The sequence below is a fragment of the Andrographis paniculata genome, unplaced genomic scaffold (genome assembly GCF_009805555.1).
Source record: "Andrographis paniculata isolate CXL003 unplaced genomic scaffold, ASM980555v1 Contig65END, whole genome shotgun sequence".
NCBI classification, from domain to species: Eukaryota; Viridiplantae; Streptophyta; class Magnoliopsida; order Lamiales; family Acanthaceae; genus Andrographis; species Andrographis paniculata.
In genome coordinates, this window is record NW_026137601.1 from 291,136 (window position 1) to 305,549 (window position 14,414).

The 14,414-nt window shown below is 30.9% G+C and overlaps 2 protein-coding genes across 4 annotated transcripts; both read left to right on the plus strand.

Annotated features, from left to right (window-relative positions):
- The first annotated feature begins 475 nt into the window (after positions 1-475).
- On the plus strand, positions 476-4,408 carry LOC127262645 (uncharacterized). Of its 3 annotated transcripts, XM_051291432.1 has the most exons (11): positions 476-623; positions 1,140-1,256; positions 1,396-1,452; positions 1,560-1,622; positions 1,702-1,770; positions 1,955-2,047; positions 2,386-2,490; positions 2,563-2,640; positions 3,015-3,143; positions 3,642-3,729; positions 3,991-4,408. In XM_051291432.1, exons 2-11 carry the CDS (start codon positions 1,149-1,151, stop codon positions 4,158-4,160), a joined length of 960 nt encoding a protein of 319 aa, XP_051147389.1. In that variant the 5' UTR covers positions 476-623; positions 1,140-1,148; the 3' UTR covers positions 4,161-4,408. The 3 variants fall into 3 exon arrangements, with proteins under 3 accessions (XP_051147389.1, XP_051147390.1, XP_051147391.1); XM_051291433.1 differs by lacking the exon at positions 1,955-2,047; XM_051291434.1 differs by lacking the exon at positions 476-623 and having other exon boundaries at positions 1,165-1,256; positions 1,560-1,630.
- Positions 4,409-9,672: 5,264 nt separating this feature from the next.
- LOC127262551 (protein REVEILLE 1-like) lies at positions 9,673-13,082 on the plus strand. The gene is made up of 6 exons (XM_051291283.1): positions 9,673-10,344; positions 10,948-11,085; positions 11,172-11,283; positions 11,375-11,436; positions 11,595-12,017; positions 12,116-13,082. Exons 1-6 carry the CDS (start codon positions 10,336-10,338, stop codon positions 12,749-12,751), a joined length of 1,380 nt encoding a protein of 459 aa, XP_051147240.1. The 5' UTR covers positions 9,673-10,335; the 3' UTR covers positions 12,752-13,082.
- The last annotated feature ends 1,332 nt before the right edge of the window (positions 13,083-14,414 follow it).

Here is a 14,414-nt window from a genome sequence, read left to right on the forward strand (position 1 = left end):
CCAAATTAAAGTTTAGTTTTGATTTTACATTTTTATCAGACTGTAAACCATCAACGGTCGTTTTATTAATCGTTTTTTTCAAAGCAAATTACCTTAGCAGCCTTTATTAGCCAATTTCAACAGAATAGAATAGCCTTCTTGTTCATCATTGAAATTGATATATATTATTATTATTATTATTTAGTTAGTTTTTGAAATTGAAAATAAAACGATAACTAAGAAATTATAACGAACATATTCTGTTAGTTTGGGGATTAAATTTTAAATAAACTGATTATCCCATTTTTTTTTACATATTAAATTAAGTATCTATTTTTTATTTTTTATATTATATTAAAAATTAATTTTATATTTAAAACATCGTATCAATTCTTATTTATATCTATCGTACAGCCATTAAATTATTTAAATTCAAAATTTTTACTATTCAAATTTCAATTCAAAATTCATATCCCAAACAACCACACCCGATAACACCGGGAAATAACATTAGGGTTTAGGGTTCGGTCTAGTTTCCATATTTCTATATTTAAAACCTTTGTTGATTAGGGTTTCCTCACTTCTCATCTCACAAAAGCGCCAAAGCCCGCAGGAGAGAGCTCTGCTGCCTGAGATCATCCACGGTTAGAATCTGATTTACTCTTCACCTTATTATTTTGAATGTACGCATTTTTCGGTTTACGTTGGTAGGTTTGATGGAATTTCTTCGTGGAATTTGTTCGATTGCCCTCTGGATGAACGCCGATCAAACCTAGTAGGATAGGTTTTTTGTTTAATCTCCAGCTGAAATGGGTCTTGTTATTCTCTTCCTTTTTTCTTTGAGCACTACATGGTTTGGGACTTTATATTACTTGCATTTCTACCAATAATATTTTGGCTTAAGACTAATCTAGGTTTTATGTTTCATATTATTGTCTAGAAGTGAAATTTCCCTAGCGAAAAAATCCTTCTTTAGCTTGTGATAGTTTTTTGAATATATTTACCATTGCCTAAAAAGCTTGTTTTAGTGGTTAACTATTTTATTTGCTCATATGCAACTCTTGTGCCTCTTAATGTTTTTTATTCTATTTATTTATCTTTTCTGAGAACACATTCATGAGCCAAACACTTATTTATTTATTTTGTTATTCCGTTCGTAGATACTATAAATGGATAGCGAGCACAGACGAATTGTCGTCAGTTTCCTGGAAACTCTTCCGCAAGTTGAATTTTGCTGTGTGTATGGTTCATCCCTCCATACAAACAATTTGGATAAGGTGTGATCTTTTTCTTTTTCTGGTTTTGTTGTCTTTTCTTTTTAATATAAAGACTTGATGTTGAAAGATTAACAATCCATTATTGTCCCAATTTCCATTTTTTATGTTCTGCTTATTATATTAGTTTTGGATATTGCAGTCGTCCATGATAGATCTCATTCTTGGTGTGGCTGATCCCCAGCAGTGGCATGCTGAGGTATTACTGGGTTTTTACTTAATAAGTTAATAATACTTCTTCTTGTTGGTGCTTTAGTGTGATGTAGTTCAGTTATTAATGGACAATATTGGTCTTTCCTTATCTAGAATCTGAAGAGGAACAGGGATCATTATGCTCCATGGATTGCCCATTTTGGCGGAGCGCAACTGGTGCTGCGGTGCTGCTTTGTGTCTCTTAATTCATTCAGTTTTTATTCGTATCATATTTATGTGAAATTTATTTTTGCAGATCACTGATGTTGCAGATGAAATTGGTGTTGGTGTACATTTCAATCCCTTTGTTCCACACAAGGATAAGGTTATTAATTTATCAGTAACATTGTCGTGGTATTTCGAGAAGTTATACTTGGTGATGGGGTTGTGTTAGCATATTATCTTGGTTATATCTTGACTATATGGATGGTTCTTTATCTATCTAGTTTACATCTTGATTTGTGCTTTTTAATAAATGCTTATAAAATTGACACTAGTTACACTTGTAGGTGTTCAAATATGGTGTTATTCGAATGCATGATCTTGTTGAGGATGTTCTGTCTTGGCAGCATTTCTATGCCAGTGGGCGCTTACAGAAACCTGTATGTGTTTGCTCTCTTCGACGTCATTTGTAAGGCTACTGTTTTTCGAGATACGCTTTCTAAAGTCTACAATTCAAATGATTAGGGATGGCATAATCCAAACTTAGTGGGGTAGGTTTAAACTTTTGTGCATTTGGGTTGAAATTGAGTCAAACCTGATTGACCCACAAAATTATCAGGTTAGGTTTGGTCAATTTACTAAACTCACAGTTTAACCAGTAAATTTCAAATCAACGACCGACTCATCTTTTTTATTGTAGGCATTTAGAAAATAAACTTTAACCATATATATTATCTGAAAATTTCATATATAACATCAGGTTGCACCTATGTTTTAGGTTGATCTCATAGTGGATACATTGAATGTAAGAGAACTAAATGAGTTAAACCTGACGGCTTCAGTTGCTGCTACTCTCCTCCTTTGGCCATCACTTGTTACTGAGGTATGAAAATATATTACTTTAAACAATCAATTGATGTTGCATGAAACTGAATAGCGTCTGTTGTACTAACAGGTACAGCTGTACTCCAATATATGCAGGCTTTCATACATGGGTGATGTGCGGATGCTTTTTGCGGAGGATAGGGACAAGGTAAATGCGTTTAGCTTCACTTTGATGACTTTACAGGAAAACTTACATTGACATTGTTCTGTGTGCATTGGCAGTACTTCCCTGTGCATGTAAAGTATCTCGATACCATTTCAAATAGTATTGTAATTGGATTTTAACTCCGAGATCACAAATTCCCATTATGTTCTTGCATCAGAGAAATATGATAAATGAGCTAATTCAGTCCTCTCCGATATTGGTCACTACATTTGAACTCTTATTACTTATAGTAGGACAATAATTGTTCATAATCTCTGGGTTATTTTCAAGTTTTGAAGAGATAATTCACTTTTTCTTGTAGTGTTAACAATTGTGTGTTTTTATTTTACTGATTAATAAATATGTTTTTTTACCAGGTGGCAAAGATTGTCAACAGTCAACTTCCATTATTTCAAACATTGTATAGACCTCGTCTAAAAGCACTTCAGTCGAAGGAAGTTATTAGGATGTTCTATGATACTGATCAAACGTTACATATACAAGAGGTTAGTCCAATATTTTAGGTTCGATGCACTAGTGAATTGTCGTTCATGGACTTGTTCTTTTTTCCGCCCTTCACTGATTGAACAAGGGAACTACTTTATGCCTTTTGTCAGTTGTCTTTTTCTTTCAACAAGTTGTCTGCCCACAAACTCGTTCGTTTCTTGAGTCAGATAATGTAAAATGTAATGGAAACTTTATAGTATGTGGTTTGGTGTATTAGGAAATTACATCTTGCAGTAGATCTTGTACTAAATAGGCACAACTAATTATTTGTGTTTCTGAAACACATTATGATTTTCTTATCAACTCCCGAGTAAAGTTGCATGGAAAATATTATCCATTTGTTCTGTTCATTGTCTCGATGCATGTGTTGCCGATACAACTCGGGAGAGTACAAGAATGTTTTTCTTACCATGCAGTATCTGCTTTCATGCTAGCCTGATAATATGTCAATTCCTTACTGCTTCTAAATAACCAAATTTGGTGAGTACTAAAATTAGGGGAACGGCAAAGGGGCCCTTCTAGATCAACTTCCTCGGCGAATAATAAGCCTCACGGAGGCTAAACTTGGAAGTAATATTCGCCCAGGTACGATCTCTACTGTTTTTCAACTCATTGATAAAAATACCGCATGTAACTATGTCATAATTCCATCATTCTTTTTTGTGGTAATTATTTTTGTTACGAAGATTTTAAATAACTGTCTCACCTAAAAGTTCAAGCGAACAGGATTTTCCGACTTTGATATCATGTTACAAAATGTTAAATGACCGTCTTACCTAAAAGTTTAAGTATTCCTCTGTGTCGAATGTATGTATGTTACTTATTCATCTCATTCTTGTCGTGAAGGCACATGCCCGGATGGAGCTGCATATTACTTGCAGACGGTTCTGAAACGCAAGGTGATGATATCAAGTGCAAGGCAGGCTGTTGCCGGCCTTCTGTCAGCCGGCATTAATCGCGGACTTAGATACGCCGGTCGGAAAATGCTAAAAGCATGGAAATCATACAGGTGGTAGGTAACCTTTCACCACCTCGCTCACCATCTTCATATTCTTTTTAACTTGCCCCAAAATAGTAAATAAGATACTTTGTAATATAGATGGCATGATTTTATTTTATTTTTTGTTACAAACATATTAGAATGAGACTAGGGGATTATATGAGGTTCAAATTCAATTCTAGCTCCAATTGAATTGGGCTGGTCTGGGCCTGGCCAGTCTTGGGCCCAATAAGAGTACTTACTCAGGTTGAGATATTGTTAAAATTTGTTTTAGATCATCAACCCATCTCCAGAGAGTATTAAATTCATGTACAAAAATTAATTTATTATTTATATACGTTACTTACATGGAGTACAATGAAAAAATGTTTTTCAATTTTTTACTATAGATGTCACTCATTAATAAATACTGTGTTTTAAGCAATTTGAAATGCAAAATTCCACCAAACAACATTTAAAAATATCTGTGGATGTTGTTTTCTAGTTTTATCCCTTCTCTAAACTTTTATAAATATCACCGCAGAAATACAAAGAAAAAATACTTGAAAAATATATATATAGTTATATTCCTTCTATTGTCGTAGATTATACCTATTTGTTTATTAAAGATGTTAATAAAAGAGAATAAAAAAATACAAAAATAATATATTTTCTAAAAAAAATTAATAATAATTTTATAATAACCAACAAAAGAAAATCCACATAAAGAGTATATAATGATAATAGTAAAGGAATAAAAAAAAAAAAACGTGTGGCTGTTAATATTTTAAAGGTGAAGTAAATTATGTGGTGGATAGACACCCCGCCCCACTCGTAAATTAGAGGCGGTGACGTGGCGGAAAAAGTGCAAAAAGGTCATCCGCCACGTGGACCCCTCGAATAATAAAAATATTTAATTGAAATTAATTAATTAATTAATAGGGGAGACACATGTCATGTCATTTTGTGTCATGTCATTTTCTTTCATCCTCATCCACCACTCTTTGTTTCCACTCCACAATTTCTTCGCCCTTTATCCTTTTATTTTATTTTTATTTATTTATACATTATTCTCACATTCTCGCGTATTTTCTCCAATTTAGTGTAAACACTACTATAATTAATAAATAATTAAAAATATATTAGTAAAAATAATTTTAAATTAACATGAAGTTAATTAATTAATATAATTAAAATTTTAAATATTTAAATTAAAAATTTTTAAATGAGATTAAAGTGTATAAAATTATTCCAAAAAAAAAGAAAAGTAACAGAATAATAAGTGGGATAGACGGAAATGGAAAGATGGACACGTGAGATGGAGGGCCTCTGTCCCACATACCATGTCCACGTTGTCGTTTCTGTCCGTCCCACATACCATGTTATTTTTTTTTTTTTGAAAAATGATTACACACTTTAATCTTATTTTAAACTTTTTAATTTTATTTTTTTAAAAATTTTAGTTAAACTAATTAATTATTTTAATCTTAATTTATAATTATTTATATTATCGAATAATTATTTTCACTAATACATTCTTAATTATCTACTAATTATACCCCTTCTAAAATACTGTGTCTACAGTCTAGCAGACACGTGGGACGGAGGGAGTACTATACTATTTTTAATGCAGGGGGTTTCTATTTATCATCTAAAAAAATGCCATGATTTTGTGTTTATTTTCGGTTTCAAAATAATTTGTTTATGATTTATTATTTATATTTTTTAGAAGAATAATACTTCATCCGTCCAATTTCTATTGTTCTAAAGTATATTTACACGAGTTTTTAGGAGATTGTCTTTTTGTTATAAATTGAAAAATTTGCCCTTAAGTGTATGGTAGAAATTAAAAGTAATAAATAAATGAAGGATAAAAATGTAAAATTTATGTTGAAAAAAAAAATAGGATAATAGTTGTTGAACGAAAATAGGATATTAGTTTGTGGACGAGGGAGTATATTTTTTAAAGAAGTATTGCATTAAGTATTATTTAGATTTTAAAAGTTTAATATTTTAATCCAATTTAAATAGAAAAAAAAAAACACGCACACACACACACCCTATTTTTTTTAGTATGCAGTTTCATATAATTTTTAATAAATATTAATTATTTTCAATATAAAACATGTACTATTTGATATAAAAATTAAAATACAAAGTTTTTTTTTTTCTTTTACTTTCGTGTAGTTTACTTTTAAAAAAAAAAAAAAACTAATTTTGATAAAATATTTTATAAGAGAAAATAATATATTATTTGTATAAAAAATTTGTGATGGGTGCATAATAATAATAATAATAATAGAAAAAAACAATTAAATCAAATTCCAAAATAGAAAAGCAATTGTTTAGTTTGGATCTATTTTTTCATTCTTTTTTAGGATAAAATAATTGTTGCATGTAATCTTTTTTACATAAAATTAGCATTCTCTTTGTCCACAAAATTCATGTTCGTTTAAGCATGACATAAATTTTAATAAATGTAATACTCCCTCCGTCCACTACAATGTTTACATATTTTTTTTTTGGGACGTCCAATTACAAAGTTAATATTTCATTAAATACTTTACTTTTTTCCACAAATACCCTTACTTTACTTTACATCACATCATTACTTTTACACAAAAAAAAGTAAAGGCAAAAATATCATTACACTACTTTTAACTACTCACTATAATTAAAATACTATTATTTCTTAAACACCGCGCCAAAAGTAAATGTAAACTTTGTAAGTGGACGGAGGGAGTATTATATTGATTAATTGTAATATGGAATAGAAATATTTTTAAGAATATATAAGTGGGTTAATAACGTAAATTTTTATATATATATAGTTAAAATAAATTTAAAAGCAATATATTATATTTATGATAGTTATCTTATTTAAGATATTTATAGGATTCTTGTCTTATTTTAGACGATTTGTGTATCATTATAAATTTATGCGTATTCTTAGTATTGAAATAGAGAATTTCAATTTCATATTCTAAAATATATATATATATCTATAAATTGAACATAGTATTTATAGTATTTTAATGAATATAGTATTTTTGTTTATAAATTTCATTGACTTAGAAATTTTATTTTATTGTGTAGTAATTGAAAAGAAAAATAAAAATAAAAAAATCATAAGTCAAAGTCAAATATTTTATTTATTTGGAGCCTAATTTTATTTATTTATCTACGTATTTTGTTTGCTATTGAATTCATATGACTCTTTATATTTTGGGTTGATCAGTCTAAGTGGCTTTAGATATTTTCATCATCTTTTCAACGCTATCTTCTTTTTGTAATATGGATCATACTTTGATGGAATCACATGTGAAATTGATACAAATTCAATAAATAATAAGTAATACTCCATCCGTCCCAGAAATAAGTATCCATCTGCTTTTTGCACGTAATTTTAGAAATATTAGTATTATATTAGAATATAGTAGGAATAAAATAGAAATGATCAAAATAATTTTATTAGTATGTGTGATACAAAGGTAATGACATTTGTGTAATATACTGTAAGTTGTAAGGGTATTTGTAATGTTAGATAAATAGTACAGTTACTAAAAGAGGAAATAGATACTTTGTTATGGAACGTACTAAAATGGAAAAATTGATGATTTGTTATGGAACGGAGTGAGTAACAATAATAATTGTGATTAGGTAGTATTCTTTTTCTATTTTGATTTATATAGATTTTTAAATAAAATTAATTTTTAAAATAATACTTTATATATATATATAAATAAATATATTTTTATAGAAATCTATAAATGTATGAAAAAAAAACACTTGTTTGGTTGTAATATGAAATTAATTTAAAATGAATTGTTGATTTGAATTTTTGTTTAAATAATATTTTTAAAAATATATATGTAAAATAATTATATAATCTAATATATTTATATGTTACTATTTTAGTAGTTGTTTTTTTTTTATGAAATTTTTTCTATAAGTTTTACTTATATTTTTATTCTAAATATTAGAAGAAAATGCAAATAATTAATTACTACAAATATTAAAAATAAAAATAAAATATTTTTTAATTATAATTTTATTGTTAACGACTATGGAGAAAAACTTATACAAAAAAATGATGATTGATCATATTAACTAAAAAATATACTCCATTAATATATAAATATATGAATTTAAGTTAAAATTTAATTTTAGATTGTTGTCGAATTTATAATTTAATTATAATCATATTATTATTTCTGTATGTTTCACATATCATACAATACATTTTATTATAATTAAATAATACAAAAATAAGTTCAAATATATTATTCCCTCCGTCCCATGTAATATGAGTGTATTACCGTCGACACGAAAATTTAGGTAAAGTATAATTAGTAAGTAATAAGAAGTGTATTAGTAAAAATAATTATTATTTAGTAAAAATAATTATAGATTAAAATTAAGATAAGTAAATAGTTTAATTAAAATTAAGAAAATTTAAAATTTAAAATGCGATTAAAATGCATAATTATATTTCTAAAAATAAAAATGACAAGTTATATAGGAGAAACGAAAATAAAAAATAGGAACAAATTATTTGGGACGGAGGGAGTACAAAGGTAGCATTATTCATTCAATCTAATTGTAGATAACATCGAATATAAAGGATGGCCCAAATAAGATCTTAGCTAGTGTCTTGTCCTTTCATCAAAATATATTTATTCAATTTTTCATTTTAAATATATTATATATATATATGTAATAAAATTATAGACATAAATAACCAATATTTAATTATCCTGCACAAAATAATATCCGTAAGACCCATTTTTACATATAAATTATTATTATCATCACAGTAACAAATTATGAGAAGGTAGTGTGAGTTTGATGGGTAATGGGCTCAATTTTTTTAGATATTTTTAATTTATAAAAATATATATATATATAGTTTATTTGAAGTTAGATGAATTTTAGAAACTATGATTTTAATTTTTTTTTCACATAATTTTTTTTAATAAATATAATTATATTTTAAAATTTATAATTTATAAAAAAAATTACTTATATATTTTTTAATTATTTATTAATTACATAATAATTAAAAATCTGTATTTAAGTTAAATGAGATAAATTAGCTGGAATGGAATGTATATTTTAAATAGTATTTAAAAATAAAAAAATGTATATTTAAAACGCTAGATGAACCAACTCCGACGTTCTTACCGTTGCACGATGTATCATACATAGATTATTTAGTAAGAAATAAATTGAATTGGCGAGGCCTGAAATGGTCAACAACAACCCAACCCAATTGTACTAAATATCATCTGTCCACTAAAATCTTGACACGTGGCGGTCAGTGCGTGGCGATTAGTGTTCTTCTGATCGCGCGTGGGATTGGCCTGGACTAAAAAGCGACGCTATCCCGCAATGGACACTAACCCCGCCACGTGTCTTTGCCTCTCTTTCAATTCCAGCCACAAGATTCCACGGATTTCTCGATCGTTCTACATTTACACCCACCTCCTCCAAAATTCTCTTATTTTCACTTTGACCCCTCATGAGGTGGCGACCGTACACCCCTCCTCTAATCTCCTCCATCCCCTCTTCATAGAACTAACTCACAAAAAGCTTTTTTGTTCTTTTGCTCTCTCCACTTTTCTCTCTCGTTTTCGCAATTCCTCTTTTTGATCGTCTTCCGGCGTGGTGTTTTGGGTCGGAATCGCGTCTTGTTCATCCGTTGCTGGATTGTTTCTTCCCGGAATTTTGGTTCGTTTTGGTGGTTTGGGTTACAGATAAGGATTCTAGGACGCTGTGCCTTTTTTGCACCTGATTTTTTTCAGACTCTGCTTTTGGTTTGTGAAAGTTTCGATGTTCAGAAATTTCTATATTTGGTGTGTTGAAGCGTAGCTGCTGCTGGAGCTCCACTGTTGGCGCTTTTTTTCGGTAAATCAGGTGGTTTTTGTGTGGAAACAGGCAGTGTTTTCGCCCTTTCGTGAGGCTTGGTTCAGTGAGGAGCATGAAATTTTGAGCTTCTCTTGTCGTTTTGTAATTTCGATGGAGAAGAAAGATATATCGGATATGGAAGTTTGTTTGTTTCTGAATCAGGAAGTGGTCCCTTCTTGGTATTGTAAAAAGTCGTTTGTTATATAAAAGCCTTTCTTTCTGGAGATTAAGTGTATCGAATCAGCCGAGGAAATTTAGGAATTGCTCGGAAAGAGGATTTGGTGATATTGATTGTGTCTGCTACTATGGCTGTGGTGAGCTTTATTGCTTTTGACTTGGCTTTCAGGTTGTTCAAAATGCCTGTGGATTTGCCTTTTGTGTTCATGCTAATTTTCTCTGCTCCTCGAGAGTGCATTAACGTGTTGAAACTTGAAACCTCGGGTTTGAATGTTGGTTTGATGATGATTGTTCTGAACTTAGTTTAGGGGTAGCCAAATTTTGCTTAGATTTTATCTAACTAATATTTGAGTATTTACATGGTAGCAAAATTAACAATTCCTTCGAGTAATTAATTTTACCTACCCCTTCAATTTTTATGTATTTTGAAATGCATATGAACCCTTTCCTGTTAGGATTTTAAAAGATGGATTATAAGGTTGAGCTCCATGTTTGATGTATATAATTGATCACATTCATATTGCGCAATATACTAAGCATGAATGTATAAGCTTTGGGATTTTACAGCCAACTTCACTCCTACTGTGATCTAGTGTTTAAAAAGGAAAAGAAAAAGTGTGTGGCCTGGTGTTCTTGTCTTGATTAGAAAGTTTTAGTTGTTCTTATCTTATAGTATGCAATTGAACCTTGCAAGACAGAAGTGTTTTCAATGCTTCTTTGCGTTGGTTGTTTTCCTACAGGAGCATAATGGATGCAATGGATCCAACATTTCCTCACCTACAGGAGACAAATTTTTGTTAGACTTGGGTTCCCCTACTACGAAGGCTATCGAATTGAAAGAGCAGTTGAATTCCGGGGATGATGACTTCACTCCAAAGGTATACATACGCACCGGACTTGTTTTTATGTAGATGTAAATATTCAATGTATCTTTGTTTACATTTCATTTTTCATATCTGTGCAGGCAAGGAAACCGTATACCATTACCAAACAAAGAGAAAGATGGACTGAGGAAGAACACAGAAAGTTTATTGAGGCTTTGAAACTTCATGGCCGAGCATGGAGAAAAATTGAAGGTGGTTGTTTATAGCTGAGTCATTTATGGCCGCATGTTTCATATCTTGTTTTTCCATCTGAGATTGATTTTATTTCCTCCCTGTTTTTCAGAGCATGTGGGAACAAAGACTGCAGTCCAAATTAGAAGCCATGCTCAAAAGTTTTTCTCCAAGGTTTTAGTGCTCATAAATCAATACCATTATCTGCCCTTATATCTATATGCCGCCTTTTCGAGTAAGTCATATTCTCTATGACACCGAGGCGTGCAAATTCTGTTCTTGAAAAAGTCGTAGTGATTATGACAATGCTTGAGTATCATTTTGTGGGTTAGGTTGCTCGTGAATCAAATACCTGTGAAGCAAGTTCCGTGAAGCCAATAGAAATTCCTCCTCCTCGGCCTAAGAGGAAACCTGTGCATCCATATCCACGCAAGCTGGTTTCTCCTGTCAAAACAATGATCATAATACCTGAGAAGCCTCTGTTTTCTGCATCACCAAACACCTCGGAACGGGAAAACCAATCTCCTAAATCTGTCTTATCTGCAGTTGGGTCAGATTCATCACTCGGGCCTGACTCCACTATGCTTAATGGCAGCCCTTCATCTGCTACATCCGCTCTAGTGCCCGATCCCGGCAATGCATCGAGTACAGAGATGCTGCCCAAGTGTCTTTTAGAAGATGTTATATCTTCTCCGCCCAATCATGATGATCAGAAATTGAGCCCTGATGAAGAAGCTCCCGCTCCTGTTCCCCTGGTACGAACTTTATATATTTTTAGCATTCTTGTGATGTGTTTGCTACGATGCAACTCATCCTCTCAGCTAATCAGCCATGATTTCTTTTTTATTGACAGGGAGTGGAGCTTTCGTCGACTAACAGTAGTTGTGATACAAATCCAACTGAATTCACCACCCATAGCTTAAAGCTGTTTGGAAAAACATTATTAGTCGTGGATCCTAACAAACCATCGGATTTGAATGTGGAAAAGTGCAAATCCGAATCGCTCAATTGGAACGAAGCAACTTGTTTGTTTTCTACAAGCCCTTGTAATTATTCGTGGAAAGCCTTTCCTGACGGAGTCATGAAGAGCAACTTTTTGTGCGCACAAATGGCACACGACGATGAGTCAAACACGATGAGTGCTCATATGCTTCCATACCCATGGCTGTCGCGTTGCAGCAATGCTTCGGACGTGCATAGTCCAACCCCAGTGAAAGCTCGGCTGTCGAAAAAGGCGAACACAGAGGAAAGTGAGGAGATGAAAGAGGGATCTTCGAAAGACTCGAATAATACCCTCCTAATGTTTGATCGGAAAGGTATGGAAGAAGTGCCATTTTTGCCATTTTCGTCTCACAAGTTGAACAAGAGAATCTCGGCGCGGTCGGGATTCATGCCATACAAAAGATGCTTTTCAAAGCAAGGCTCGGCCATTTCCAATGCGAAAACTGCTGTGAAGACGGAGAAGCAGCGAATCCGCCTGTGCTTGTAACTCTGTAACCTGTTTCTTCATTTCCTTAAGGACTTCCGGCGATGACGGCGGCAACAGCGATGGCCCGGGCCGGGTAGGGAGATGTCTATTTTGTCAGGTATGGCTCTTCCCGTTGACTGTTAGTTAATTAGCATATGTTGGCATCATCTGTGATATATATATATATATATGCATTGTATGTATGTGTGTATTTATGCTGTGTTGATGGTTTTTGCTGTGTATTAATTGTACTGAATATACGTATGCATGCATCTCCTTTGCATTCCCTTTTTACCTTCGTAACTGTGAATTAATAATGTGGGAACTTTGTTAAGTTCAGTTTTGTTGTATATACCCTTAGTTTGGTTGGGATGGATGACTATAATTTATTAATTCCTCACTCCGTTAAAATTATTTTATTATTATTATTTATCGTCGTGATACAATAGTTTTATTTACTATTTTTATCCTTTTTAAAATATTAGTTTCATTTTCATAAATAATCATATTACTGTAAAACTATCTGTATTTTTTTTTATTATTTTTACATAATTGCCACTGTTTTTTATACTAATATATTCATAAAGACAAATAAAAATTAAATTTCGTGCCCAACACAACAAGATTAGATGGAGTATTATTTTGTTATTAGTTCAATTTATGCATAATAAACACTCATAACTTCACGGCTAAGAGTTATCTTTACACCACCAAATTATTCCAATATTTTGTTTTATAGTTATTTGGTAATAAATCAGAATGCCATTGTAATGCTTTTAGTTACCTTTATGTTTTCATAAAATAGTTCTGCAACTAAACATTTTGGGTTTGTTTGGTTTTGATTTGAGGTTGAGGTGATAATTTAAATTTTAAATTAAATAGTATTTTAATTTTTTTTTTATGAGTTAATTTTTCTGCGCTTTTAAGTCTTGTTTGTCATACATAACTTAATTTGTATGCAATTAGGTTTGGTCGAAAGTAGTTTATCCAAAGTACACACAAAATAACAGTTTTTGCGAATTTTTACCTCATTGAAAAAAATCAATAAATTTCATGTGAATGATGTTCCAATAATATTTTTACCTATAAAGTCAAAGATATTATGGTATTATATTAAAAAAAATTCGAAAAATATTTGAAATAAAAATTTGTTAAGAATGTATTACTACAGTAAATGAAACCATTACAAAATACTCTAAAGTTACATAACTCTGTTCCCATATCTTCATATACATAGTGTGTGTATCTATATATACACACACACACGTGTATATATATATAAAGTCATAGTGTGTGTATCTATATATATACACAAGTATATGTGTACATACTGTGTGTTTGGAACAGTAAGACAAGGTTCTGTCCGGGACATATGATCCCGTCTGCTCAACATAATCAAATTCTACAAAAACTATACAGGTAATAAATTAAATTACTATCCTCTCATTCATATGAAACTCGGATAACTCTTGATGTCCTTGACAAATCTATGAAAATAAAAGAATTCTGATTAAAGAAAACGCAACTAAAGATTCTTATATTTTGTGGTTGATTTTTTTTATTCCATTTTGTATTTAACGAAAAAATAGAACCAAAGCTCCATTGGATGGGTATATTTCATGTCAGTCCATTTGCTTTTGGAAAATTTTAGTAGGTATATTCCTCTATCTATATATATATATAT

What these genes read in the sequence shown, in the direction of transcription:
- LOC127262645 (XM_051291432.1), top strand. Translation starts at nt 1,149, where the DNA reads ATGGATAGCGAGCACAGACGAATTGTCGTCAGTTTCCTGGAAACTCTT. An exon ending in CCCAGCAGTGGCATGCTGAG is followed by an intron (nt 1,453 to 1,559) that starts GTATTACTGGGT and finishes TTCCTTATCTAG; the next exon opens with AATCTGAAGAGGAACAGGGA. An exon ending in ATTTTGGCGGAGCGCAACTG is followed by an intron (nt 1,623 to 1,701) that starts GTGCTGCGGTGC and finishes TTATTTTTGCAG; the next exon opens with ATCACTGATGTTGCAGATGA.
- LOC127262551 (XM_051291283.1), top strand. An exon ending in ATGATGACTTCACTCCAAAG is followed by an intron (nt 11,086 to 11,171) that starts GTATACATACGC and finishes ATATCTGTGCAG; the next exon opens with GCAAGGAAACCGTATACCAT. An exon ending in AGCATGGAGAAAAATTGAAG is followed by an intron (nt 11,284 to 11,374) that starts GTGGTTGTTTAT and finishes CCTGTTTTTCAG; the next exon opens with AGCATGTGGGAACAAAGACT.